The 27,932-nt window shown below is 41.2% G+C and overlaps 2 protein-coding genes across 5 annotated transcripts in view; one reads left to right on the plus strand and one right to left on the minus strand.

Moving 5' to 3' along the window:
• SH3GL3 (SH3 domain containing GRB2 like 3, endophilin A3) overlaps positions 1–8,478 on the plus strand; it is a 58,090-nt gene extending 49,612 nt beyond the window's left edge. For both annotated transcript variants that reach the window (XM_064157743.1, XM_064157744.1), the window contains exons 7-9: positions 590–693; positions 1,876–2,003; positions 7,672–8,478. In XM_064157743.1, the coding sequence (XP_064013813.1) occupies positions 590–693; positions 1,876–2,003; positions 7,672–7,877 (438 nt within the window). In that variant the 3' untranslated portion in view covers positions 7,878–8,478. The remainder of the gene's footprint in view (positions 1–589; positions 694–1,875; positions 2,004–7,671) is intronic.
• A 1,790-nt stretch (positions 8,479–10,268) lies between these two features.
• On the minus strand, positions 10,269–27,303 carry LOC135183019 (lamin-L(III)-like). Of its 3 annotated transcripts, XM_064157739.1 has the most exons (12): positions 26,586–27,303; positions 22,417–22,573; positions 21,317–21,442; positions 20,338–20,496; positions 18,127–18,252; positions 17,785–18,005; positions 16,869–17,094; positions 15,888–15,995; positions 14,933–15,049; positions 14,724–14,831; positions 14,521–14,591; positions 10,269–11,833 (listed from the first exon to the last, which is right to left on the minus strand). In XM_064157739.1, the coding sequence occupies exons 1-11, from the start codon at positions 26,963–26,965 to the stop codon at positions 14,550–14,552; spliced, it is 1,770 nt and encodes a 589-aa protein (XP_064013809.1). In that variant the 5' UTR covers positions 26,966–27,303; the 3' UTR covers positions 10,269–11,833; positions 14,521–14,549. The 3 variants fall into 3 exon arrangements, with proteins under 3 accessions (XP_064013809.1, XP_064013812.1, XP_064013811.1); XM_064157742.1 differs by lacking the exon at positions 14,521–14,591 and having other exon boundaries at positions 26,586–27,300; XM_064157741.1 differs by lacking the exon at positions 10,269–11,833 and having other exon boundaries at positions 12,387–14,591.
• Between the last annotated feature and the right edge of the window lie 629 nt (positions 27,304–27,932).

Below are 27,932 nucleotides of genomic sequence, written 5' to 3' on the forward strand. Positions count from 1 at the left end.
AATTTTGTTTCTCTTTCATGTTCTCCCTTTCCTCAGCATTCATGTTTTTGGATGATGGGCCAATACTTTTAAAAGCAAGTAGATAAATTATTTCATTTATTAGTTTATAAATGCTGCCCTCTAGTGAGGTAAGTCCAGATCATTTCAGAGGTGTAGTTTGTAAACTTTGCTAATAAACACTCACGGGTCTGAGTCATAACACCTGTGACAATGTAATGTCTTCCAGCGCTGATGATCAGAAAAGCCCCGTTTTAACCTGCTTAAAGGGTCGTGTCCTTTTAAATGCTTCAGTTTTGGATGTTGAGAGATGGCTGGCTTCAAAGTTGGAAACAGAAGGGATTTGCACATTGTGAAAGGAAATGACTCAAGGACCCAGCCCTGAGCTAGTGAACTAGAAGTTACACCTCACTTTTGTTCAGTTTCCAGCTGGCAGTCTCTTTGATAGGTTCTCATATGCTCTTTTTCACTAGCCTCTCCAAGTTATCACGGGCTTCTGAGATACCATGTCTCTTTTGAATGATCTGTTTGCTTGTCCTTCACCTGAATGTAGTGCAGGCTCCTTACCACTATTTTCCCCTCTATATTTCAGGTAGAACAAGTTAGCCAGTTGGCTGTGTTTGTAGAAGCAGCACTAGATTACCATAAACAGTCCACAGAAATTTTGGAGGATCTGCAGAGCAAGCTGCAAAACCGGTAAGGCTGAGCCCATCAGAAAATTGTGAACCTCTTTTGCAGCTGCAATTCATGATTATGAAGTCACTGAGGCAACAGATCTTGTAGCACCGTCTCACAGATGCACATTTGTTATGCTCTGTGCCTTACTGGACTTCACTGCTTTAAACAGTTGCCACCTGGCAACTTCTTGCAGTGCTGTCAGCCTTTAATGTACCAGTAAGGTCTGAGTGTGTGCAGAATCTTTCACTCACATCTGTGGAGGTTAATCAGGACAGCCTCCATTTGTGTGTAGGTTTATTTAAACTTGCATACTTTGAGTTGTGTTTGGGAGGCTTTGCTGAGAAGTTGGCCTATTTTCATTGAGTTTAAGGGGTTTAACAAAATTCTGCAGCTGAGTAAGGAAATAGCCAGCTGGCTTGGAACACAGCTGTGCTATAATGCACTTAGGAGAGGCCCAGATACTTTGTGCTGTCCTAGTAGAAGGGAAAGTGCTGCTGTCATTAATCTGTTGATACATCACTCAGAGAACCAGCAGCAAACAGGAGACCTACGTGGCCTGAATGTCACTGTAGTGCAGGCTGACATTACAGTCACGGAGGCTTTCCTGACATCAGGATGGACATGGCTGCAAGCATTAGCACAGGGCTTGCTGTGTCTGTGGGCACTCTGCAGCATCCCAGCTGGAGAGACCACTGAGACAAGGAGGTTTCAGCTGGGCTACATGAATGTACAGGAGGAGGTATTGAGACCACTGTGCTGACTAAATGGTTGTTTTCAATTTTTTTCTAATAAAAAGACAATGTGTGAGCAGCGGTCCCTGGGACACTGTCCTGGTGGGTTTCTGCATACGTCATTTGCAGTTGAGCTTTCCAGAGAGCTCATTTCTGGAACTTCTGCTGAACTTGGGTGGCAGATGTGGATGCTCAGCACTTTTCAAACTTAGCCTGTTAAGCTTTGTGACTCTGCCAGCAGGACCAAAGCATTGAGTAAAATCAGGTCTTGCTGAAATTCAAATACTGCATGAGAACTGAGCAGCTTTTTTATGAATAAACCTGCTCCTCATCCCAAAAAAAGCCTGAACCTAAAACCAGTGGAAGGATTATTTTCTCACCTTTCAAAACCAAACACTGAACCTGAATGTAAGCTCTGAGTATTTCTTCTTGTAAGGTAAATCTCTTGCCGCTCTTCTCTGTGTTCCAGAATAAACATAGCATCTAGTCGGCCTAAGCGTGAATTTAAGCCAAAGCCTGTAATAACTACAACTCTGGAAATGGGTGATAATCAGCAGCACAATGGCATTGCCTATAGCTCTTCCATAAAATCATCAGGTAAGTCTACAGCCACAGAAGTAACATTGTTGTGGATGTTTTGCCTGATTGTTTTTTAAGGTAATACTTGTACAACATTTAAGTTCTACAGCAGTTCTGTGGGGCACCAGTATCCATTTGTCTGACTCCATTTGTTTCCCAGATTTGGAAGTGGAATTATGAAGAAGGGTTTCTCTCAATAGTCTTTCAGCTATCTGAGATTTGGATGTGTTGTTCTGCTTGTTCTTTTACGTTCTCTGTCTTGCCACTGAGGGTGGGAATTGAGAGAGGGAGAGGCACTTCAGTTGTTCTCTTACAAAGGAAGATGCCTAAGGTAGGTGTGTTTGATCGCAGTCTGGAATATCTCCAGACGTTAATTTCTCTCCACAGCCTGAAACGATGAATGGTCTGTACAGGACCTTTAGTATTAGCCATGTAAAATTCAGAGAGATGACTCCCATATTTACTGATTTTGTTAATGGATTTTCCTTACCTGCCCCTAAAATATGCCCCAAAGCATATGCCTTTGTGAAATGAGGTACTTTGGTACCCATTAGTGTGGAAGCAGGATCCCTTCCTTTGATTCAACCCTGATTCCACAAATCAACTCTTGAAAGCCCTTGATAGCTGTGTGAATGGTAATAACCACAAAGGTTACAGTACTCACTGAAATAGCTTTTTCTCATCTCATGAATAAAATTATTTTGCCCTATCTCCTTAATGGCTACAGTGCACAATGAGACAAGACCAGTTAAAAAGCCCAAAACATAAAAGACAACAATATGCCAAGAAAGTAGAATACAAAAGCCTTATTTTTCCATAAACATTTGTAAGGAAAATAGAGGGAGGACTGTGAGCTAAAGGTATCTGGCATGGCATCTGGGATCTTTTTCTAAAGATTTCTTCTTTTATATCTTTTTTCCACTCTGTCCTATTTCCTCTTACCTCTAGTCATGTTCCTTTGTAAGGGTTGTTGGGAGAGAAACGAGGGAAGTAAAGGTAGAAGAATAAAGCTTGTGCTGTAACTTCATGCTTTTTCTAATGACTTTTATTTTCTTGTACACTGCTACAAGGTGAAGCTGTTACACAGTCTGTGCTGCAGAGGATTTGCAGCAGTTACCCACCAAGATCTTATTACTTGATTTTGTTCCTTTTGTGTTCAAGCTACTTGAGGATATATTAGTGAAGCTCCTCATGCTCCCTGAATGCTAAGAACAGTTTTAGTGTTGCTGTCAAACAGGGGATTGAGGGAGACAACCTCTTCTTTGCATACTCCTCTCAATGCAGACCTCTGGTTCCTGAGACATGATACAAGGACACATTTCATTTGGAGCACTGGGGATGTTTGCAACTATGATTAACTTCCTAGGTACTTTCACAGCACATCTGGATGAAAGTAGCAAAAACGTAGCAACCTTTTTTTTGGTAAATCAGCATCAAATTTCTAGGCCCTTTATCAATTACTTTTCAGGTCAGATAGGCTCTTTTTTTCTCCCCTGCTTTGCATGTGCAGTGGAGAAAGGAGATTGCTCTTCAGCATTTGTATGTAAACTAGTGTGTCCGTGTTACAGGAGTTTAGCATTGCCACCGAGCAAATGATCCAAGCTGTCCTCTAAGGGTAATCAGTCCAGCCTCTGGGAGAAAGGCAGACATCTCAAGGTTACTTCCAACCCACCTTGTTAAAGAAAAACAGTCAAAGTTTTAATGAGATGAAATTCAGTGAACAAACTGGAAAAGCAAAAGACCACTGATGATTAAGATAAGGAAGGACTGAGCCACTTCCATTCCTTGGTTTCATTCGTGGGCTATTGCATCAACTGCTTGCATATGTGATGAAGGGGTTTTACTTACTGCTTCACTCAGTTCTGTCAGAATGGGAAAGAAATAAAACAGCCATGAAAGACATTAAAAGGAGAAATTTTTAGTGTTGTTAACAACATCAGAAAAAATGTGTATCATATTTTCTTTTGCCCGAAGAAGCTATGGATGCTGTGCTTACCTCCACAGCAGGTACAATCATCAGTGAAATCATTGTTTGTTCTCTTTTGGCCACACTCAAAAGTTATCCATATGGATTTCTGCGGAGCTGCAATGAGGTCAATGTGTCCTTTTTTTGTAAATGGGGAAACCTTTCTGTTTCTGTTTAAAATAAGAATCATGAAACAGATTAGATTTATGGTCTGTGATTTAGAAATATGAATCAGGTGGCTCTAAGCAAAACTGCTAAATGTTTTAAGGAGAGATTGCTTCATGAACACCCTCTTTTATTTTTATTTGGAAAACTGACCTCTCCATCTTACACAAACAATTTTCAAGTTTAATTTCCCATTTATGTATTAAGTCCGTCAAATATAGACCTTTAACTTCTCTGATATTATCGCTCAAGGTGAGTAGGATCTCAGTATTCAGCAAACCCATGGAAATAACAGGACAGTTCAGAGTGAGCTGTGATGCATTCAGCACAATTACACACTCCAGTTCTGAGTGCTGACATGGCTTTTCCTGTGTTTCACTGTGGCTTTTCAAGCTAAATATCAGCTTCTTGGAGCAGAAATAGTATTTGCCTTTGTTCAGCCACTAACATGTGGAGACTTTTTACTACTAACGACTTGCACACATTTGCAGGGCTAGATTAACAGAAACCTAATTTTAATGTTGTGAATTATTTAGCTGCTTTGATTAAGCACAGAGAACAGTATTTTTGTCTTGATTAATTGTTACCTTTATTAATCAGCTGCAGCTCATTTTAGAACTCTCTTTAAATACTACATTACATCATGCCTTTCATTCTTCTTTTGTTTGTCAGGTTTAACCATGATATGAAATAAATGGATCTGGTTGCCATGTGCTGGAATTTAACATAAACATCTAAATGTTTCCTCACTTCAGCTGAGAGTGACTTGGATTAATTATCACAGTAAAGTTCCAGTACAATTTTACTACCATATATTTGCAGCATGATATAGAAGACAGAGTAGGTGCAGGTACAGGCAGTGACTCCCTTTGGGAAAAGAAACCTGCAAAGCCCCCTCCCCAGCATCAAATGCCATTCTGTTTTCATCCTGTAACATGCCAAATATGACAGACTGCTTCTTGCTCAACCTGTTTTTGTGCTGTCCAGGTTTGATTGGACTGGAGATTAATGACAAGTCATCTTTGAACGTGACAGTGAAGTGTGCAAGTTTAACACCACAACTGGAGAAATTAAGGAGCTCTGCATAGTGTTACAAATTAACTTAAACCCTGTCTGCAGAAAAAAATACCCCAAAAAATCCTTAGCTTTAATCTCTGCAACAGGAAAAGATGTACAAGTATTTAATAGACATGAAGAGTCTGGAAGTGTGTCACCAATCCTGTGACGTTAAACAGTCTGTGTGGCAGGCTGTCAGGCAGCGCTGCCCCCATTGCCTTCATCTCATTGGATTGCACAGTAGCAGCAGCAGCTGCCTGACTCTAATGAAGACTTTGACTGATCCTACAGCTTGGAGTGGAACTGGTTGTACTGGCTGCCATCATTACTAAATAGTCTTTCCATGCTGACAGACATTTATTTTCAGTTATTTGGAGCTTAAAATGAACCAAATGTGATCTCATATCAGGTATCTTACTGTCGGAAATTAACTAGCTTGCAATAATAAGTTAGCTTCATTGGAGGAGCTGGCGAAAGCAGGGAGCTCTGTCAGTTATTCAGAATGCTACTTTCTGCTGCTGACAGTTCCAGTGAGCTGGTACCACTTCAGCCTTGTCAAAGACTGAAAATAACTCAGCTGTCTTTGAACACAGCCTTTTTTGCTGGGAAACTGTTGCATTAGATATTGTTATAGATATAGGGGGTTTTTAGCTTAGACTCTTTTAGCCAAAGTGTGTCCTGAACCAAACTTTCAGCTGAGCTGTGTCATTTTATTAGACTATCTATAATCCAGTTTGTCACTCCCACTGCCTTCCAGAGGCAGAGGACAACTCCAGCAGTGTTAGAGCAATGTTCTGGAGAGGTTTGCTGATGGGGATCTCTGTTGACAGCTGTCTTCAATAGTTATAAATAATCTCTCTTCTATTGTTGTAAAACATATCCACAAAATAGACAACTAATTCCAACTTCCCAGTTTCAACACCAGATGTTACCCCTGATTGTAATATTAAAAAGGTGGTTTCCCCTGTTCTGATCACCAGAACAGTTTTCAGCTGGTTTCCTTAAAAGACTCTTCCTCATTCCTTTTACTAGAAAATAGTTAGTTTTCAGTAATGTCCTACATACTACCATGATTAGCAGATAAAATTTTTTTTTTTGGTACTTTTTTAACATCTTGGCTATTATACCTGTATTGTGTTACAGTTGTGTGCAGCTTTGCTCAGACAAAATTACTCTTCAAGGTAATGAGCATTGTTAGCAATGTGTGAGATTTGTGAGAGTCCAGACTGGAGTATTTGAGAACTGTTGCAATGCTCCAGATAAGGCAACCTGAGTAACTTGATATTTAAGAGGTTTAATGCTTTAATGTGAGTAGTAGAGTGTTCTAGATTTGCTTGCCATGTTATAATGTGCTTTACTAGTGTTTACATGACAGCAGCATGAAATATTTCTCCTAGTATTCTTTTATAAACATATTTCAGATTACCAGATCTTGACTCAGATATTCTATGCATGTTTTTAAACTCCATTATGGCTGAACTTCGGTTGAACCTCCTTAGTCACAAAGCTAATCCTCATAATTTGACTGTTAGATTACATTTTATTAGAATAGGTGGCTATTCACAAATATGAATGGATGCATACATTACATAAGTATCCATGCCACAAAGCCAAGCCAATTAATGTGCCTTCATGAGAATATCTTTTTCAAATGTGATGCATTTACAGGGTTAACTTCTTCTGCTCCTGGTGATTCTGGTTTGTGCTTTCATTTTTACTTGTTTTCCTGTAAATATGTGTACTTACTGTTATGTCTGCACATGGTGCCATTGGTATTTTAAAAGAATAGCTTGGAGGGAAGGTCTTCATAGCAGGGCAAACAGTGTAAGTCACAAGAGCAGCCAGGTGATGTATCGGAGAACTGCTCTAGTTTATAAAATAGTTCAACAAGTACCATTGTTCCTAGCAGAACCTCTGCTTGAGTTCAGCTGAAGGACGTGGACAACGAAGGGTTTGAACTTGGGGACCAGTAAACCAAAAATGACTGTCACAGCTCAAGTGCAGTGAGGAAACAGCTGGAAGCTTTGCTTCTGCCAACGCACACATAGTGTGAAAGTCCAGGTGTCTGCCTCCAGGCTGTGTCTGCAGGAGCGGCTGAGCCCCTGCCCTCCTGTAGGTGTTCCCACAGTAGCAGTGTGCTGCAGTGCAATTTGTTTAAATGATTACCTGTCACTTCTCCCATTGACTCTTCTACTTCCTCAGCTCCTACTCTTCCTGTTTCTCTAGCCACTGCTCCAAGGATGGCACACCGATGTTCATAACTTTTTATTCCAGCTATGAGTTTCAGATAAACTATGACTGAAAACAGAGTAGTGTTTGAGCTTAAAGAAGAGACAAAATTATGCTTTAAATTAATTATCACTAGTAGTAGCAAAGGAAATGGGGAGGAATTCATGACAGCAGGGCTACATTTTTTTGACATAGTGTTTTATACTTAATGGCTGGTGGGATGCTGTGAAGCTCTGTTAATCTGTTGTTTTTTTCTGTCCCGGGGGGCAGGTTCTTCAGTGCACATGGATCAGCCGTGCTGCCAAGCTCTCTATGACTTCGAGCCAGAAAATGAAGGCGAGCTTGGTTTTAAGGAAGGGGACATCATAACTTTGACCAATCAGATTGATGAGAATTGGTATGAGGGGATGTTAAATGGAGAGTCTGGTTTCTTCCCCATTAATTATGTTGAAGTGATGGTTCCCTTGCCTCAGTGATTGTGTCATTCAAGCTGTGAACATGATTTCATGACTGAAATGGATTCACAAATGTTCTGTCAGTGTGGCATTCTGTGAAAGCCTTGCTATTTGACTGACTTACTGACTTTTGTATGCGTCTTTTTAAAATGTATTTATTTTATATTAAAAAAAAAATCACTTCCCTGACTCATCAACCTGCAAAAAAACCCATACCTAGTTTTTTTGCTTTGTGCCTTGAAGATCACTGTATGAAGTGTTTACTGGTAGCTCACTGTTGCTCCAAAAGATGCATTTCCATGCTATCACTGTATGTGAATTTGGGTTTTTATATATATATTTGGCTGCAATGATTTTGCTATTCAAAACCATTTTAAAAACTTCTCTAAGTGAAGCTAACTGTACCTGGTTCCTAAGTTACTGATGTCATTGAGCTCTTTTCATCTATTGCAGTGTAATTTATTGTGAGCAAGTTAATCCATGTTTCCACACTGTATGTTGACAAAAGGCAAAATGGTTGTTGTCAATATTATGATGTTGTTGTACTAAGTACAAGTTCTCAGCATTGAAAATTCCTATAATTTACTGACCAAACTGAATAAATATTTCTGTGGGATAAGAACAGTGGTTGTTGTTTCTATTCCTGTAATTCTGGCATTTGTTTTTGAGCTGGGTATCAGTTATGCTAACTATATCAGAAAACAGTGCCAGAGTAGCAGTTTTATGACATCTCAGCCACTGGAATTTTAATAATCTTTTCTCTGTCCCTAGTGATTATATAGCACTGATAATGTCTATTGAATTTTTCTTTCAGCAGGTAGATAAGAGAAAATTATCTTTGAACTAAGTACAAACTGTTCCTAGCTCCACATGATTTGTATCAAACTCCATGGAGATAAAGAGGTGAGTATCACTGAGGCCTACTGAAAACAAATGAGAAGTCAATACCCTTTTTTATATTTATTTGAAAGGGCTGGAAGAGAAAGAAGAGAGTAGGTGCAGAGAGAAATACATGCTTTAACTAAAGATGCACCAGTAAAAAAGACATCAAAATGACAGAAACTCGGGCATCTTCATTGCTATCAAAACAAGTATAGAATTAATTTGTCTGTTGGCCATCACCTGGTTTTAGTAAATGTAAGATATAGTAATGATCAAAAAAATCGCCATAGTCTTCTGTCAATTGCTCTCTATACAAGACTGTGATCAGAAGTGAGCTGAATTCTTTATGGGCAAACTGGCTTGAAACCAGCTTCAGTTTCAAGATCGACTTGGTCCTGAGGTCCAATTGAAAGAGCATTCACTAGAGAGGACAGAATTTCACATATCACAAGTGCAGTAAAATTCTTCCATTGAAGTGGCATAAATAGTCCCTAACTTGCTATCAAAACCAAGCCTTTCTGTTTTTCTCATCTTTAGCCTGGGCCTACAGAGTGGCCACAAGAGAAGTAGAGTGTTCTTTGGATGGAGTCTGCTACTTACAGCAGAATTTGGACTACCTCACTGAAAGAAGTCATCAGCACTTTCCCAAATTCAAGGGCAAGTATCTAGTAGTTATTAGAGCAGAAATCCAGGAAGTTAACTTGTCCTGACCTAGTTTTTTGAATGAAATCACCTACAATGTTTTGAATAGAAAGTGTATGGGACAACTTTCAAAGGTCTAAGCATTTGGGATTCACAATTACTTTTGCTGTCCCCCCTTTATCAGAAAGATTTCACCAGTCATACCATTCCATAACAGGCAAGGAGAGAGACTGAAGTATCTCCTTTACCTCACCAGAATTCCACAGAGGAAAGAATTACATATGCACACACATATATAATGTCTGAATTCTCAATACACTTCACAGTAGGCAGCTGGCTCTGCTCAGCTGCAGCAGATGTTTCATTTAACAGAAGTTACTATTGTAAAAGTAGTAAGGTAGAAGCAAGTCAAGAGAGCTACACAATGTACTTTGTCCTAATCAGTAAAATATCACTGGAAAGCAACTGGCTTTAAGGTTTGCTACCAGGAAAACCAGCACAGCAAATCCATTGCACAGCAGAGAATTGATTTTTGCTATATACTCTTTTAGCCCTGTTTTAGAAGCTCTGCTTCAAGTTGCCCAGTTGAGTAAACAAGTACATCTTATTCCCTAGACCACTGATGTTGTTACAAAAAAATTTCTCTGCTATTTCCTGTCAAGACTTGTACAAATCTTTAGTTGCTGTTCTTCAATGCCATCCTTCACTATTTGACATACTGAGGATTCTTCTGAAGTTCACAGCAGTTCAGCTTTACTTGAAGGATAAACAGGGTAGCACAGCATTTCCCAAGATCTTTTTCAGACTTCAAGAAAACTTCAAGCTGACTAATTTTATTGCCATAAAGTCACTCAAGACCAGTAAACAGAGAACTTCATCTGCAAATACTCAAGTCCAAGACTGCTTTATTAAAGGTATTGTTCATGTATATAAGTTAGAAAAGTTTAAGAAAAAGATAAATACATAAGGTTATAGAAGTAGCTATTTGTGTGGACCATAAGGTACAAAAAGAATTCAGCTCTGCTAAAAATGCAGGTTTTAAACCAGCATTGAGTCTTGATGTCTCCAAAGTAGAGTTTAAGTAACTTGAGCTTAAGCTTGTGGAAAGGAAGTCTCACTTTAAGAAGTGCATCCTAAAACAGAACAGGTCTTAAATTCAGAACTGAATACTTTGGCATGGCAACAGGCAGTCAAAAAACTGTTCCAGCATTTAAGAAAAATCTGCAATCTCAAATGCTCCCCTCATGCTCTTTTATGTGGCTCATGAAGGCCCTTTCTTTACCACAGAGCCACCAAGCAAGCATTTGAGTGGAAAGGCAAAGAATAATTGAATGCAGTGATCCCAGATGCTGACTGCCTAGTTTGAGAGGTGTAGGTCAGGCTTTACATGGACTACAGAGCTATCAGAGTTACAGTAAATCACATACTGGCCATTAGGCAGTATTCCCCCAGCTGTCCCATTAGACATACACAAAGCAGTAATGCAGACTGCAGTTTTAGTACACAAGGATTCAGAGCAGACATTGGATTCACCTTTTACTACAGTTGGTGCTTTCTGGTGTTGGGTCTAACTTTTTTCCCTAGCCCCTTAGAAAGCTGGTTTGTTGGAACGAAACAGAGCACTAATATTGCAGGTCACAGTACCTTCTACTGGAATGAGATGCATTTTCACATTTACAGGATACATCTGTCCAAGTTAAGGTTGAAACAGCTATGCTGTTACATACTGTATCTAGGAGTGCTCACTGAATCTGGTCGATTTCCAAGTGCTAGAATACAGAAACAGTGCATTCACTAACAGACAGTGTTTTTACAACTTGCTTTTAAAGCATTTTGTACTAGAAAGCTCCCTAGCAAGTGATCTAGACCAGTTTTATACATTTCAGCATCAGGATCTGAGCAGGCAACAGTCCAGACACTCAGCACCCTTCAGGAAAGTATTTTACTTCAGCAAAATGCAGACTTGCTCAAGGTGCAAGCTACTGTCATCTGACCTGTGTAGTTTCCCAGTCAGGCTTGACAAATTCTTTGAAGAATCACCACATCAGAATGCTCAGAAAGCTGAGGCAGCCTCATGCTCCTTTTCAAGTATTAAGCATCCTTCTGGGGTATATGTTTAGAAGCTTTGTAAACCGTTTACCCTCCTTTATTTCAGCAGGTGATTAAAAAAAAATCAGATACTCATGTTAAAGTATAAATCACTTCAAATGGAGCTTATATTCTACTGCTCTTTATGTCAGTAAATCCACAGACAGGGTCCAGTGTTGGAAGGTAGAAAATTCCATGTTATGGACAGTGCTTCTTACAAAAAATGAGGTCAGATGGAGATGTTGAATTCCAAGTTCCAGATAATTCAGAAGATGCAAAAAAAAAAGTCCTTGTCACCTGGGATTGAGAGGTGCTTTTAGATGATCTCTTTGTCCACATTATAGGATAGAACAGCTAGGACTTTGCTGCAGAAATAAAACAAATGTTAGGTTTCTACCCATGCCAAGTGCCTGTAATGAAGGTACAGGGTCACATATTGCATGGACACATTCTACAAAACACAAAAAAAACCTCCACATGCCTTTGAGAAATAAGTAATCAGAAATAATGACTATCAAGACATCTATCAGTACTTCAGTTCTGAATCATCAAAACTTAGCTGGCATGCAGGTTCATGCTACCCTGGTTAGGATGGCAAAAGCAGAAGCAAACCCCATGGAAACCCTACCTTCAAAGCACAGCATGCGTTCTTTGCAGCAATTTACTGCATGCAAGAGCTAGCTGGTTTTTACTAAGCTGCCATTATTTCAGTACTACCAATGCAGCAGAAGCATATAGGTACTAATGACAAATTGACAGGAATGACATTAGCACTTAAGTTGACTTTGAATTTAATTCTTACCGTAAGTGGCACACAACTGTATTGTAAAGTCATTGATAAAACAGATTAGAGGTGTAAGGTAAAAAGTGCTTTCCCATCACTGATTGTGGAAAAAGCTGCATTAGTCAATTCAAAATCACCCAAACCACAAAACAAACAACTTGGAGAGGTTATAACCTCTCTCTGTGAGAAACTTGTGAGTTAATCTCTTCATTAGCCTAAAGTTTCCACTGGTGTTACTGCAAGTCTTCTGGTGTGTGCTGTACATTAAGAACCCAAAGGCCAGAACAGCATTATAGAATCTTTCAATAGCCTTTTTAACAGGGTTCCACCCTCCTGCAATGAAGAGCTGAAAATATTACAAGAATGTGTATGCCAGTCAGGAGACTTTGATAAATATCCTTTAAGGCAAATGTAGTACAGTCCTAGGTAGTCACACAATTTGCTGTCTGAAAAGACAGGAACCAAGCAGCAGGCAGTAACTGCCTGTGCTCAGATACACTTCCTTCAGAAAGTCAGTACTTAAGATTTCAGGTTGATATTACAGAAGTATCTAGAAAATGGTGGTGGCTTTAAGACCTAGTGCAATAAGATGGAAGTGCTCTTAACTGTGTAGGATCAAGTTTAGGAAAGGCTGTGGTAGCTCAATATGCTGTGCCACCAGAGAGGGGAAGTGAATTTTTTAGCTAGGGCATCACCATGCAAGTTTATAATAGAAAAGAGGACCTGGTGCTATTTTAAGCCAATAAACCAAGAGGCAGGAGTCCTAATTATTCAGTTAGGATCAATTTAAAGCCTTTGTATTAGTTTTGGGTTTGACTACTTCAGCAATTAAAGATACCCAAGTGCTTGGATTTCAAGGCATAAGGAACACCCAATACGCACAAGCTGACTTGTAATATGACCAGTAAAAAGCCATTTGGAGGGACTAGAGAGTGTTTCCTAAGGCATTACAGCATGCAAAATGTAGACAAAGGTTTGTAAATATATGGAACAGAAATCATGCATCTTTTATTTAACTACATTAATTCTGTAAGCATGACCTATATCTGTGCTGAAGTTCCCCTTGGAATACATGGAAGGAAGCATTTGTGACTGAAGCAAGGCTGAGATACTTATTTTGCTTTGCAAAACATAAGAAAAGTAGTTCCTGAAATGAACTGTACTATAAGTGTCTCAAATTCATGCTTGGATTTAAAAGAGACTTTAAAAAGAGACTTTAAATCTCTTAAATCAATCCTCTAAGAATATGAATTTCAGCCTTTTAATACTTTTGAATGGAAACATTAGGTTTCCTAAGTGTGAAGCTTAAGAGCAAGTCAGGGACACTGTTGGTGTGTTGGATAAATCACTTCATCCCACAGAAATAGGTATTTCTAGTTAATGTTTGCATTCTGTTCCTGAGGTAGCAGCTTGGTAATTTTTTCACAGAATATATCTATTTGGAGGAGACCCCAAAGATCATCCAGTCCAACTTTCAACCCAGTCCTGAAGGATCAACACCAAACCATGTCCCTAAGTGAGAGGTCCACATGCTGCTTGAACACCTCCAGGAATGATGACTCCACCACTGCCCTAGGCAGACTATTCCAATGTTGGATAATAATTTCTGTAAAGAAATGTATCCTAATATCCAGCCTCCACCTCCCCTGTTGCAGCTTGAAACCATTTAATCTAGTCCTGTCATTCCCCATCAAAAGGCTGCCCCCTCTTTGCTCCAACTTCCCTTAAAGTAGTTGTAGAGAGGGATAAGGTCTCCTCTCAGCCTCTTCTCCAGACTGAACTACCCCAACTTCTCAATGTTCTTCACAGGCTATGTGCTCCAGGCCCTTCACCAGTCTCATTATACCTCTACTGACAGGCTTCAGCACCTCAACATTCTTCCTATAGCAAGAGCCCCAAACTGAACACAGTACTCAAGGTGTGGCCTCACTAGTGCTGAGTATAGAGGGATGATCCCCTCCCTGTTCCTACTGGCCACAGCGGTTCTAATGCAAACCAGGATACCATTGGCTTTCTAGGCACATTGCTAACATGTTCAGTCAGATGTAGAGATGAAGCAGACATTAAAAATAAGTTAGTATTTTTTAAATGTGTCACTAAGGAGCATTGTTTTATCTCACACGTGATAATGTTTAACCAGAAAATGAGCAAGACATCAACTTCCAATGCAAAGCCATGCAAGCACATCCTATGTGGAACAAGGGACTGCAGCACTATTAATAAAGCAAGTGTGCTATGCAGTGACAAGCATGATTCTCACCACCTCACCTGCTTAAGGATGCTCACAGGAACGACTATCATGAAACCAAACAACATTTCTTTTTCCTTCTTCTTTTGGTCTGACATCAAGAAAAATTTAAGAGTTGTAGGATACAGATAATACTTGGGTAAGTATTTTCATGCAGTAATGAAAAGAAATGGCCATTGAATAACTCCACAGATAGCATGTATTTAAACTTCAGGCATCTTACTTGAGATAGAAACTCCATTTCACTTTCAGATATTTCTTCATAATCGTCATCTTGCTCACTACTTTCTTCTCCTGTGGGTACATGCATTATCTTCCTCTCTGCAAGTTCCTAGAATAAAATTGAATTGCCACCAAGAGGCCTTGAGATTTAAGCACATCAAATAAGTTTGATATTAGGACAGTAGAAGTAATTTATTATCTCTCACTTACCTCACCATCATCTCTGATAAGCGTAACATCAATAGTATCCCCAGCACCCCAAGATCTCTGAGACTTCCAGACCAAATCACTGGGACCTGGACTTACACCAGCAGCTGCACCCCAGATCTGCAACAGATTTAGAGAGAATTTCTGAAGAATGATATTTATACTTAGATTAAAATTTAGTCTCCCATAACTATTAATTACTGCAATACCAAAGATGCTCAGTAACAGACTGAAGTGCTGTGATCACTGGTGGTTTTTTCCCCTCGGGACTATCATGAATGGTGGTAGTGTGGGGGCTGTTGTCTTTTGTTTTGTGTTGTTTTGAGGTTTTTGTGTCTTCTTTATTTTGGGCTTTTGTTCTTGGTTTGCCTGAAGAGTAGAACAGTGCAGGATCAGATGTTAAAAGTGTCTGCCTGATTCAGAGGCAGCCTTGCTTGGGCATGCCTACAATCTGAATCAGAGCCAAGCCATAGTTACAGACAATTACAGCACCAGTTTGTGTATACAAGATAGCCTCTAGCCTTGGGTCACTCTTAGATTTCTTGAGTGAGCTTGTACAGAGTGTAGGTAGTTCAAGAACCTAACTCTAAATACACTAGAGTATGATTCTAGAGCTAATGTTTAGCTTGGTACCATAAAACACAAGTTCAGCATGCTCAGCTATAGAAGACAAAAGCTTTTAAGCAATACTTTTATTTTTTGCACTTATCAAATCACAAGTGTGAGGAACCCTAATATTGATTCTGTTCACAATAACAGCACATCCCTATCTCAGGTGATCCAAGACCCAGATTTAAAGGAAAAATTACATTTCAGATCAAGTTGCTGTAAGGATTATAACCATACCCTCTCTACATAAGATGTAGTTCTTTAGGCACTCCATGTATCAGTTCAGTTTTACTTATTACATGAAACTACTGCCATCTAACAGAAGTAGTTTTACAAAACCATTACTTACTGTAACTACTTGGCCTGCCTGGAGAGTGAACTGTGAAGGGAACGTGTATGTTGCATCTGACACATTTCCAAGATGTCGTCTTAACACCCATCCATGCAGTGGTTGATCCTGTGGGCCAAGATATTTCTCTTACAGATCAACACCATAACATAACAAGTACAAAGTTCTTTTCAGATCAGTTTTAGTCCCACTGCTGTAACATACAAGAATCAGACCAGTTTTTGATGATGCCTTCAGGTTTCCCTTAAAGTCTGCCTATAGCCTGTGCTTCCTTAAGGTTAATCTTAGTTCCAAAAGTTCAGGCACATCTGTTCTTGCCTTCTGTTGCAGGAGGATCGTGGTGCTATTTACCAGGTGGATTCTGATAAATTAAGTTTGTCATATCCATTGACCAACTTGAGCCATACATGGCACCACACAGCAATGGCCTCTGAAGGTTTGAGGCAACTCAGGTTCAAGTGGCTAAGCTACCAGCCACAAGCTCTGAGAATTCATTCTAATAATTCTGGATTTGTAGACTGAAATAGTCAAAGAATTATCTGCTTGGACAGATAACCACTCTGCATGGTTTAAGTACTCTTAGCTCTATTCTACCTTTTAGATGTTTTAAACATTTAAGTAGTAAATTAGATAATGACAGTTTATTGGATGAACTGAAAAAGGTGCTTAATAAGTACAACTTCTCACAGTGCTAGCCTGACTGATGATAGAGTTCTACATCTTAGAACCCAGTCTATCTCCCCACAACAGCATCTCCCTGACAGCTATGAACAAAATACCTGCAGTGTAAAAAAAGTCGAGTCTCCTCTTCACAGCAGCCAGGTTAGCTGAGAAGTCTCCATTTTGTATACTTTTTTGGCAGTACTCTTCCCTCATCCCTCCATCCTTCCCTATTTTCATCTCTCACTAAGCTACAAGTCAGTTCACAAGCAGTCATACTTTGCAGTGAAGCCTATGAAGACTTGAATTGAATGTAAGTACCTCATCAGATTTGTTTTTAAGCCTGACAAATTTCCCATCTGCATCAATTTCCTCAATAGATACTTTCCCAGAAGACGAAGCATGCTGGACAGTCTTAAACCCAACAGTATGCCCTCTCTTTTTTGCTTCTTTCATTTTCCTTTTCTTCCCAGGCAGGAACTGTTGCCTTTGACTTGTTGCTTGAGTTGCAGTGCTACGTGTAGATGAACTGGGTGACAGCCTTAGCCTAGAAGGTAGTCAGATAACAACCATTTGAGTATCTGATGTGCTAATCTCACTTCTGTCCTCCCACTATAAGCAAGCATAGCAACTTCTTATATCCAAGCTTTCCATTAAGCATTGAATATAAGATTTTAATTTTACTGGCAAAAGTAGTTAAGTAGCTTGTTAAGTCTGGAAGACAGCCCCAGCCCTAGAGGTTCAGAGCAAGCTTATGTCACTAAGAAAAGGTTCCCAACTACAATGAATATTCGTTTAAAGTCTCTACAATCTTCAGTGAAGTAGTTCAAATTTTTCACCCTTCTTACTATGTATTGAGAGCTCACATTCTCACCAGGCAGTACCCAGACAATTGGAAGTTGCTAGTTTCCTAGTCTCATTCATGAAACTTGTGCACTGTCCCCGATAGAGCTCTAATACAAAGCTTTGAAAAAGGTGAACAATCACTCATGCACCCTTGAAGTTTTTGTCAGTTGGGGTTATCAAGTAACATCTTAGTGTACCATATGATGGCTATGGGATATACATACCATCTACAGAAGATTACACTTAAAAAACTAAATTCTGGCACTGATGACATACTTAGTATTTCTTTCTTGCCTCCACCACATTCTAAAGAACATATGGTTAGTGTAGCCATCTTTGATGAAACAAATTGTCATATCTTGCTTCATAGCCTTATCTTGTCATAGCCTACCTCTGTTCCTCTCCTTCCAACATTGTTCTGTAGGTATCTATTTCCAGATCTAGTGCCAGTTTCACATCTAAGAGATTCTCATATTCTTCCAGCTGTGCTTGTGTTCGCTGCTGGGCTTGAGCCATTTCTTTCTCTTTTTCAGCCATACGCCTTCGGTGCAGATCACGGTCATAGTCCATCATCTCCTGTAGCTCCCTTATTTTGGTCTCAAAAGTAATATTCTGAAATTAAAGGGATGAGGAAGAAAAAAACAAATCATAACTGAAGATTAGAGAGGAGAGGGCAATATTTTGAATTGGGTATAAAAATTTAAATAGTTCTAAAGTTACAGAAATATAGTACCTGGCTTTGATATTGATTAACTTGAGATGCGAGAGCATTAGCTCTCAGCTTTGCCTCCTTCAGCTCCTCCTGAGTAGCCTTGGCAAAGTCACTATGTTTTGCTGCAGACAGCTGGGCGTTCTCCATCTATGAATAAGTCACTGTTAGTAATGAGTTCATTTAAAATACATGGCCATAAGCAAGGTAAACCAAGTGATTTCCATCTGTTTTGTCTGGAAATAGTTGTTTTAAGTGGGCAGATATCAATAATCAAGTAGTGAAAACTGCTGGATTAGGATAGTTCAGTTAAAGATGCATGAGGACCTTGGACACATAATATGCAGACTGATTCTCCATAAGAACAATGAAGAATGTTTAGAAGCTGATTGTCAAATCATGGCACTACAGGGTATTATGTGTGTTTATCAAACTATTGCTCTTCAAAAGTTTTATTGCTAAAGAGTTACTTCACAAGCAGCAGCACTGTTTCTAAGGAAATTCAATTTGGACAATGTCCACCTGGAGACTGGTGACAAGTGGCATCCCTCAGGGGTCAGTGCTGGGATCAGTGCTGTTTAACATCTTTGTCAGTGACATGGACAGAGGAATCAAATACACCTTCAGCAAGTTTGTGGATGACACCAAGCTGTGTGGCACAGTCAGCTTGCTAGAGGGAAGGGATCCATCCAGAGGGACCTGGACAGGCAGACCCAAGCCAACCTCATGACATTCAGCAAGGCCAAGTGTAAGGTCCTGCATCTGGGTCAGCACAATCCCAAGCACAGATACAGGCTGGGTGGCAAATGGCTGAGAGCAGCCATGAGGAAAAGGACCTGGGGGTTCGAGTTGATGAAAAGCTCAACATGAGCCAGCAGTGTGCACATGCAGTCCAGACAGCAACCATGTCCTCAGCTGCATCAAGAGAAGCGTGGCCAGCAGGGCAAGGGAGGTGATTCTCCCCTTTTACTGTGCTCTCATCAGATCCCACCTGGAGTACTGTGCACAGTTCTGGAGTCCCCACACAAGAAGGACATGGAACTGTTAGAGCAAGTCCAGAGAAGGGCCACAAACATGATCAGAGGACTGCAGCAGCTCTGCTATGAGGACAGACTGCAGGAGTTTGGGCTCTTCAGCCTTCTGGATGATCCTTGATTCTATGATCCAAGAAATGATAGAGCCATGTTCCTACAAGGGGCACCCACAGAATGTCTAATGGAAACCTGGATGCAAGCATCCAAAGGAATCCATTGAGTTGGCAATTAAGTCAGAGTAAGAACCAAGAAGAGAATGAGCACATGTACATGTTAAGTAGCAGATCATGTTCTGTACCAAGTATTAAAAAAGGCTTAAGATCACAGAATGCACTGGTTGGAAGGGACCTTTAAAGAGTGGAGTAAGCAGGGACATCCCCAACTACATCAGATTGTTCAGAACCTTATCAAGCCTGACACTAAATATCTCCAGGGATGGGGCCTGCAACATCTCCCTGGCAATCTATTCCAGTGTTCCACCATCCTCATAGTAAAGAGCTTCTTCATAATGTCCAATCTAAATCTACCCTTCTCTAGTTTAAAACCGATACTGTTCATAGCAACCAACACAGAAACCTCTAAAATCCTGCCTCAAGAATAGAAGCCTAAACTATTACTTTTTCCTGCATATGTGGCAAATTCTGGGGAAGAGGCAATAAATCAAGTCTAGAAGATAAATTCTCAAGCCATAGCCACCTTCTCCCCTTATCCTGCACTAACATCTAGGAAGGGGCATTTGGAGTCATACATTTCAAAGTGTTCTTGTATAACTGTAAGACTATCTTAGTTGATGCATTTTAGTAAAACTTCAATCAATAGATCAAGATATAGTCAATACTGAAATTGCTTAACAGAACCATTGCTTAACAGAACACACCTTGGTCCCAGATTTGTCAGACAAACTCTCAGTTTTGTCAGATGTCTAAATTGTGATCAACTTTATTACACTGCCCATTCCTAATGCCTCCCCAAAGGGACAGCATTTATACTTGAACCACTTCTGTTTAGGACGAAGTGTCCATGTGTCCATAGAACTTCCATTCGCAAATTTGACACTGTTTTGGAATTTCTTAACAACTGATGCCAAGAAACTGTGCACTGAACACAAGGGCACCATCAATCAGCTGTTTAAGCTAGCGTGACTGATATCAAGATGCAGAACACTTAAACTTTGTTTTACTGGCATCTTTTACGGACTTACTTTTGCCTGGAATGTTCGTTCCAGTTCCAGTTTGTATTCTTGAATCTGTTCTTCTTGTTGTTTTCTTAGTCCCTGCAGAGCATCTGAGACCTTACTCTGATAGATAGATTCTATTTCTGCTATTTTGTTCTCATAGACTCTTTTTGTCTCCTTGAGCTCCTAGAAGAAGGAATTTCTCAGAGAATAAGCAAGCCAATACAGTCAACAAGACAGTCAAGATTGAAGTAGATTGAGTGCACAGTAATTCATCTTTCATCAGACCTTGGATATTAGGTCAGGTACTTACTAACCTTGCTAACTGCACTGGGTTCTTTTGCTGTTTCACTGCAAGTATTGCTTCAACTAATACACGCAGTAGCTTGCATTTAGTTTTAATGCAAATCCTTTGAACTAGAAGGATTTTGCTCCTTAGAACACACGTATACTTCAGTTACTTTAAGCACTGCTACTTCATCTTTTCTTGTTTTATTGAAAGTTACAACAGTTGGTTAAAGAAACCACTGAGATTCCTTTTAGTCAGAATAAAGTTGGTTTACATTAACATGTTTTTCAGTTCCATTACTGATTTCTCACACTATCAGACACCTTTGGTAACTGTTAAGGAAGTAGGGAACAGAAGTTGCTTATTAAAGGAGACTTAACTTCTTCAGTTATTTTAGTCTTCTAGTGAACATCTGGAATCCTTTAACTGTAATATATGCACTTTCAGTTACATAAAGTAGTATATTGGAACTGTAGTTACCTTCAGAAGTGCAGTCTGAGAAAATTATCTCATTGCAGATAACTATTGATACTATGCCAGTTAATGTGAGGTCGTGTACTTTCTTGAAGTCTTCCTAGTTAGGTAGATTTTACTGACTACTGGACTGTCCTAGGTTGAATCAGCTTTAAGGAGAAGGCACTTCTTAACATTGCTTTTAAGTGCATACCAGGGATGATGAACAGCTAAAATTCCCCTTGTTAATAAGCTAAGACATACATCTTCATGAAGGCGCTTCTTTAATGTCATTTGTTCCAGCAAAGCTTTCTTGTGATTTTCCAGATCCACACCCCTCAGCATTTCATTGTGGAGTTGTTTTTTGCTATCTTCCAGTGACTGCTTTAGCTAGAAAAGACAAGTACCAGGGAAATGAAAATCAAGGCCATTTTTCCAAACTAAACCAGTCGGTTTATTATAGGTCATTCAATTTAATTCCCTCAATCAAAACAAGCTGCTCAAGTGAAGTTGGTTACTCTATTTCAGTGGTATCCAGCATACAGAAACAGCGAATCCTATTTGTTAGGTAGACCAGATTTCCCATAAGGTAAATACCCTTAATTCCACCATCCAAGTTTGACTCCTCAAAGTAGACTCCTGATAAATCAGTTTTACCATCCATATACATTCTCCCCCTTCACAACAATAGTCTCAATTTCTCACTAACTTCCCATGTACTTTGATGCTTAATGAATCCTCAGAAGATGGCCTCTTGACAAACTGTCTAGTTGCTGTGTTGGAGTGTGCTACTTAAAGTCAAACCACTATCATTTTGTATGATTAAAGTTTTCATCCTAAAGATTTGAAATTAGCTTATTCAAAGATCACATGAAAGCATAAAGACGGATGAGCTGTACTCTTAGAAATGCACTGACAGAGTAGCAACCCAGGCAAAATTCACTTTAGTAGCACAAGAGCCTATAAAAAAAAGTAGGCAGAACCTGCTTTACCTAAATGTAACCGTAGTGAAGCAGGTCAGCAAAGGAAGCATTTGGTGGACCATGTTAGTGAATGTTACAGGGGCTACAGCACTACAACACTTCAAATTCCCTTGTCCTTAGAACAATAAATATTACATACTGTGGTCATAGAATGCAAGTATCTTTAGTTCCAAATAACACCAGTTAGAAGTTTTTTAATGGACTATCAGTAAAATTTACTTTAAGCAAGATTATGTAAGGTTTTTTTGTCTACCTATCATTTCCAAGGTAATCTTTTCCTGCCTTTAAATCTCAGTAACTAGCTGGAGGCAGGGATGGTGGAAGGGAAACAGGCATAAGTTTCAGGAACAACAAATCTAAAATTGCAGGAACTAGTCTTACACTGACTGTTTCATCCTTTAATTCGCACAGGTCATTCATCAGACTTCGCTTCTCAACCAGAGCTGCTGCTAAGTCAGCTTCCTTCCCACTCAGCTGAGCACTGAGGTCTTTCACATGAGCCCGTGCCAGGTTTAAATCGGCTTCTATTTTTGAACTCCTACAAAAGAAAGTTTTACACTGGTAAATAGCAACTGGTGAGGGAGAAAGTTTGCTTTTAGCATGCTTGCCTTCACAGGAGTCTCTGGCAGAACTGCAACAGAAGAGAGGAGATAACAGTGGTGGTGAGAGCCCTGAGTAAGCTGTAAAACAAACTAGACAGGCCCCTCAGACAAACGTCATTTGTTTAACCAGAAAGATTTCTGACCCACTTTCCAAACTGTTTTGTGTGAATGCTACATAGAAGCCAACTATTTTCTATGGCATTACCAAGTGAAGAGGGAAGGGATGGCACAGGACACCATTTCCCCGGGGAGAGATTAGTCATCCTCAGAACCGAAGTTCACCAGGCCACAGCGACCTGCCAGCGCTGCACAAGCTGCACACACAGACACCTCCTTTCAGCAGGGAAGGCTGCCGCCAGCCTCTTGGCAGAGTGCCCCGGGAGCCATTAGAAGCACCCGCGGCCCTCCGCGCCCCGCCGCGGCCAGGCCCGCCTCCACCCCGCGAGACGCCTCAGGGGGCCCGGCCAGGCGCGGCGCGGCGGCGGCCACCGCGGTGGTCCCTGCAGCCCCTGAGCCCTCCTGCCTGGGACACGAGAGATTCTGGCTCCAAGAGGCCACCGGCCCAGCCCTGGTGAGCAGGTCTCCACAGCCCCAGCTAGAGCTTTGCTCCTATAGGCCCTGCCGCAGGGCAGTAAGCCCCCACGGCAACCACCCTTCCCTCACGGCACTCTTGAGGAGAATCCTCTCCCTCAGAAAAGGTCATACACGTCCCTTCGCCTGGTGGACTTACAAGGCTAGAGAAGCTTTTCCTTCAGAAGAGAGACACTTCTTCGCACAAATACCCAGGTAGAGCCCTCAGGTGCCCCCCGGATGGCCAGCCCTGTTAAGCTGCCAGTTTCACTTGGCACCACTATAGCAAAGTGCTGAGACCACAGAGAGTCTCCGTCAGGAAGGGGCAGTAATTTCCTAGACTGCTTTAACTTCTGAGGTCTTTGCAGTTGTTTGACCACTATCCAAGACTGACTTCCCACTCAAAACTCACATGATTGCAAAGACTGAAACGTTCCATTTATTTTGGTAAAAACTAACTGCAAAGTGGTTAAGTTGTGATAATTCATACAACGAGTTTTCCAGCTGATAACTGAGCAGACCAGCTGGACAGAATCCAAAATCATTCCACAGGAGTGATCAGCTCTAGAAAGCTTGGACTGCAAGAAAAGACTGGGAAAAGCTAAGGGTTGTTTAGTCTAGAGAAGGGAAAAGTGACAGAATAGTTAAGTCTTTACATACATGAAAGACTGCTGCATAGAGGAAGGGAATCTGTTTTCCAAGTCTGTTGTGGAAAAGACAGGAAGTTGCAGGCTTACATTGCAGGGAGGAATATTTGGGTTAGATGTTAGGCAGAGGAAACAGTAGTTCAACACTGATGCAGATTGCCTGGAGGAATAATCTGGAATCTCCATCATCTGGAATTTAAAAATAGGGTTATGCAAACATCTGCTGGAAGGGATGCAGGTATGGTTAGTTTCAACACAGGCCTGGGAGCATGTGGCTACACCAGGCCCTCGCTCAAGGCCTTTTCTAGCTTTGCTATTCAGAGGCATTTGCTGATTGCATCCTCATATTTCATGAGGACACAAACCCAAATATTCTGCTAGCAGACGTCATTTATTCTTTACTCAGACTCTAGGAAAAAAGTAACTGTACTGAGATAAAAAACCTAGATTGTGGTTGTGTGTTTTCTGTATTTACAGGTCTCTTTCCTTTTTAGTCATCTTATTTCAGATCTCTGCTACCAGTATTACTTATTGTCAAGAGTTATTACATGAACATCAATAACACCGCTTACTGATATTGACTGCTTCATCCCACAGTAATATAAATTTCATTCATCTATCAAGGAATATGCAGGACTGAAATTCCATTAGTATCTGTGGCTTAACAATCCACTTCCCTGACGCAGGTCTCTGACAGCCAGGTGCAGGTTTCCTACATTCTTTCCTGACAAATATTTTTTCAAAGAACCCTGAACCAAGTAATTTCCTCTAAGAGGAGCCATTTAACAAGCCTGGCTTTGACAAAAGCATTTGCTACCCTATTAAACCAAGTCTAGGTTTTAGAGCACCATTTTATATTACTATGCAGCAAGCAATGGCAGTTACATTACTCTTAAGCATTCCATATACCAGCCACTCCAAAAGTAGGTGTGGCTTATTTTTCCAAGCCACACTTTTGCAAGCAATAACTTTGAGGCACTGACAATCACATTCCCTGTAAATCAGGGTGTCACATATGCTTGACTCAGTATTGGAGTAATTTCACCAGGAGAGTTCAAGTATGCTTCAAATAGAATCTAGCTTATCTAGGCTACAGAATATTAACAGCACTTGCAAAATTCATCCTAACAGCATCAGCTTGCTACACTACATGTCAGGTTCAGTAGCAAAAGGCACATCTCTACTCACTTGTGTAGAAAGAAGCTGGTCTTGTTTTTCTCCACTGTGCTACTGCAGTTGCTATGACCTTCTCAGGCTCTGAATTCAACTAGCTGATATGCTTATCCACAACTCGTCTGTGTCCCAAAATGTCTGTGGCCTACTTCCAACTTACCACTGTTTAAGTAGTTAGACAAAAGCTGAAACGCAAACATACTTTGTTACTGCTAAAACTTTAAGTCTCTTCACCAGTGATTAATGATCCAATGGGCAACGCTGTTGGGAAATTATCTGGTGACATTCCATCCTGTAGGAGTTCCAGGATATTTAAAGGTTGCATATATAAAGAGTGCGATGCACTCCAAGCAGTTTGTTCAAAGTTACCCAAGGTATTTGCAGTTAAAACAACACAGATACAAAACACTTATTAATATTAGGACTTCAGTCTAGTCCTTTCAGAGAACTCCACCTACAATGTATTATTTACCATGTATGTAATCACTTTTAAGACCTAATTACTTTAAAGAAAAAAGCAGGAACAGAAAACAGTCCAGGACTGCATACCTACCGAGTTTAAAGCTTTATAAACAAATCCGGAGCAAAACAAACACAGCAGCAGAAAGCTTTTAGAACTAGCATTACCCCTCTCCTCACTGTCCACTCAAGTGTCTAGTTAGATTTATGAAACAGACCTACAAACCAAAACTCCACATGAGAGAGACACCTAAGACCTTCTAAGCAGTTGGAAAGATAATCTGAGAAAAACTGTTATGTTCACAAGTAAAACAGCTACTTAATTCCTACAGAGCCTTGCTCAGTACTACTGAGTACTTGCTTCACATAAGTCTCCAAAGAAAATGTTGTTGCCTAAAGTTGCTGTGATAGAAGTTTGTAACAAGATTTAGGAGATCTTCGGGCATAAGTAATTGCAAACATCCGATTTAGCAGTATAATGGGATATTAAAGCAACTAGCAATGCTAGCACTTCGCACTATATATCCATAAAGGAAGCCTGCTGGGATTGAACACTTGTTCCCTCCCAGAGGTAGATTTCATGGCATTTACGTTGGGCCACTGCTTTGTTCCAGGCTCGGTGAAACCAGGCAACAAGATGATCCCAGGCTCAGGATATATGCCCCTTGCAAGAAACAGCATGTAAAACAAGACCTAAAAGGCACTAGGACAATTTTTGTGCAGCATCAGCCTGGCCCAGGTAAGCTATACTTTTGACAGGACTACCTCCTCTGTATAGTTCCCCTCTAACTAAGCTAGAGAGTAAAGAAAAAAAAAAAACCAAAACAAAACAAAAAACAGAAAACACAGGGGGATGCTGGAGCATCCCAGCAACACAACTGAAGGCACGCACAGTAGCGTCCCTATAGCGCACCTTAGGAACGGACACTGGGATTTCTTCTAACCCAAGACACTCCAGCCTCACAGGGCCATACCTTTGGGTGACTCCCCCTCCCCGTCACCCTGACGGAGCCCCATAAGCGGAGGCTGCCTTAGGGTGGCTCCCAGCAGGTGTACCGCTCGTGGCGCCCCAGGTGTAACGCCAGGGGCAGATACCGACCTACTGCGCAGCTCCCGGTGCTCCTCGCCGATCTTGCCCAGCTCTACCTGCAGCGTGGCCCTCTGGATAGCGACGTCGTCCAATGTTCGGCGGGCGTCAGCCAGCTCCCTCTCGTAACAGAGCCGCAGGGCGTCCAACTGCCGGTCGGTCTTCTCCTCCTGCTCGGTCAGGGACTGATGGAGCGCCGACTTCTCGGCCTCGAGCACCCGCACTCGGTCGATGTAGGCGGCGAGGCGGTCGTTGAGGTGCCGCAACTCCTCCTTCTCCTGCAGCCGGCTCAGCCGGGTCGGGCTCGGCGACGTGCCTACCGGCGAGATAGGCGGCGAGGCGAGGCGACCCAGGGAGCGGCCTCCGCTCGCCGGCGTGGAGGAGAGAGCCATGACAGCCTCCCGTCCGGGCCCCGCCGCCACCGGGACCGCCTCACGCAAAACGCCCAGCGCCTGCCGCCGCCCGTGTATAAATAGCTGCCAGCTGCCGCCGCGGCCTGCCGGGGAGGGTGGGCAGCTTAAAGGGCTAGGGCTGCTCCCCTGCTGCCGTCGCGGTGCACGCAGCTTTTCCGTTATTACCTACATTTGGCTTCGCCGCATCTCAGCAGCGCGAGATGGTGCTGCCCGGAGAGGGCGGGGAGGAGCTGCCAGGAGAAGCCTGCAGCAGCGCAGCACTGTCACAGACCGCTGCAAGGGGCCGCGCTGGCAAAAAAGCCCCCTGCTTAGGAAGGTGCATGGCAGCCGCAGTGATGCTCATGCTCCAGATCCTGCCGTGCAGTACTCTGCTTGTTCTGTCTAGGTTTTTTGGATTTGCTGAGATGGCGAGAATAGGCTTGTCATTACTCCTTTTTGATTCGTTGTTTGTTTGTGGGCGGTTTAGCTTTTGGAACGTGGTGGCTATCAGCCATCCCAGTGCTACCGTGTTTTGGTTGAAGACTGATGTGTTAGCAGAAGGAAGAACGGTGAGGGAAAGGGAACCTGCGTCAAGACGTTGTGCAAAGCCTTACACTAATTGCATTTCATAAATGTAAAAACCCGTCTTTGATCGGAGGGTTGTTTTAGCACTTCTTTGAGAGTGACGTGTACTGGGGTAATTGTCAGTTTTCTCCAGCAGCTAATTAATATACCCTTTTCTTTCTCACATTTTGTAGAACAGGTACTACACAGATCTCATTCACTACAAGCATAAAAATTTCAGATCACTACTATAACTGTTAATTACAGTGTTTGTTGTAGCAGTCATAAGAAACTTCACCTGTTTAGCTTAAGCCAGTGTTATTTCCTACAGGCAAAAATAGCCTTGACATGCTTTCAGAGTTCTTTAAATTTAAAGGCAGATTTTATGAAAGTTGTAGGCGCA

This window comes from Pogoniulus pusillus, chromosome 17 (assembly GCF_015220805.1).
Source record: "Pogoniulus pusillus isolate bPogPus1 chromosome 17, bPogPus1.pri, whole genome shotgun sequence".
NCBI classification, from domain to species: Eukaryota; Metazoa; Chordata; class Aves; order Piciformes; family Lybiidae; genus Pogoniulus; species Pogoniulus pusillus.

Bases quoted from the DNA above. Each gene is read 5' to 3' on its own strand.
- LOC135183019 (XM_064157739.1), bottom strand. From the start codon at position 26,965: ATGGCTCTCTCCTCCACGCCGGCGAGCGGAGGCCGCTCCCTGGGTCGC. The intron at 20,497-21,316 runs GTATGTCTTAGC...TCCTTCTTCTAG, and splicing joins AGAAGCGCCTTCATGAAGAT to GAGCTCAAGGAGACAAAAAG. The intron at 18,006-18,126 runs GTACTATATTTC...CTTTAATTTCAG, and splicing joins TTAATCAATATCAAAGCCAG to AATATTACTTTTGAGACCAA.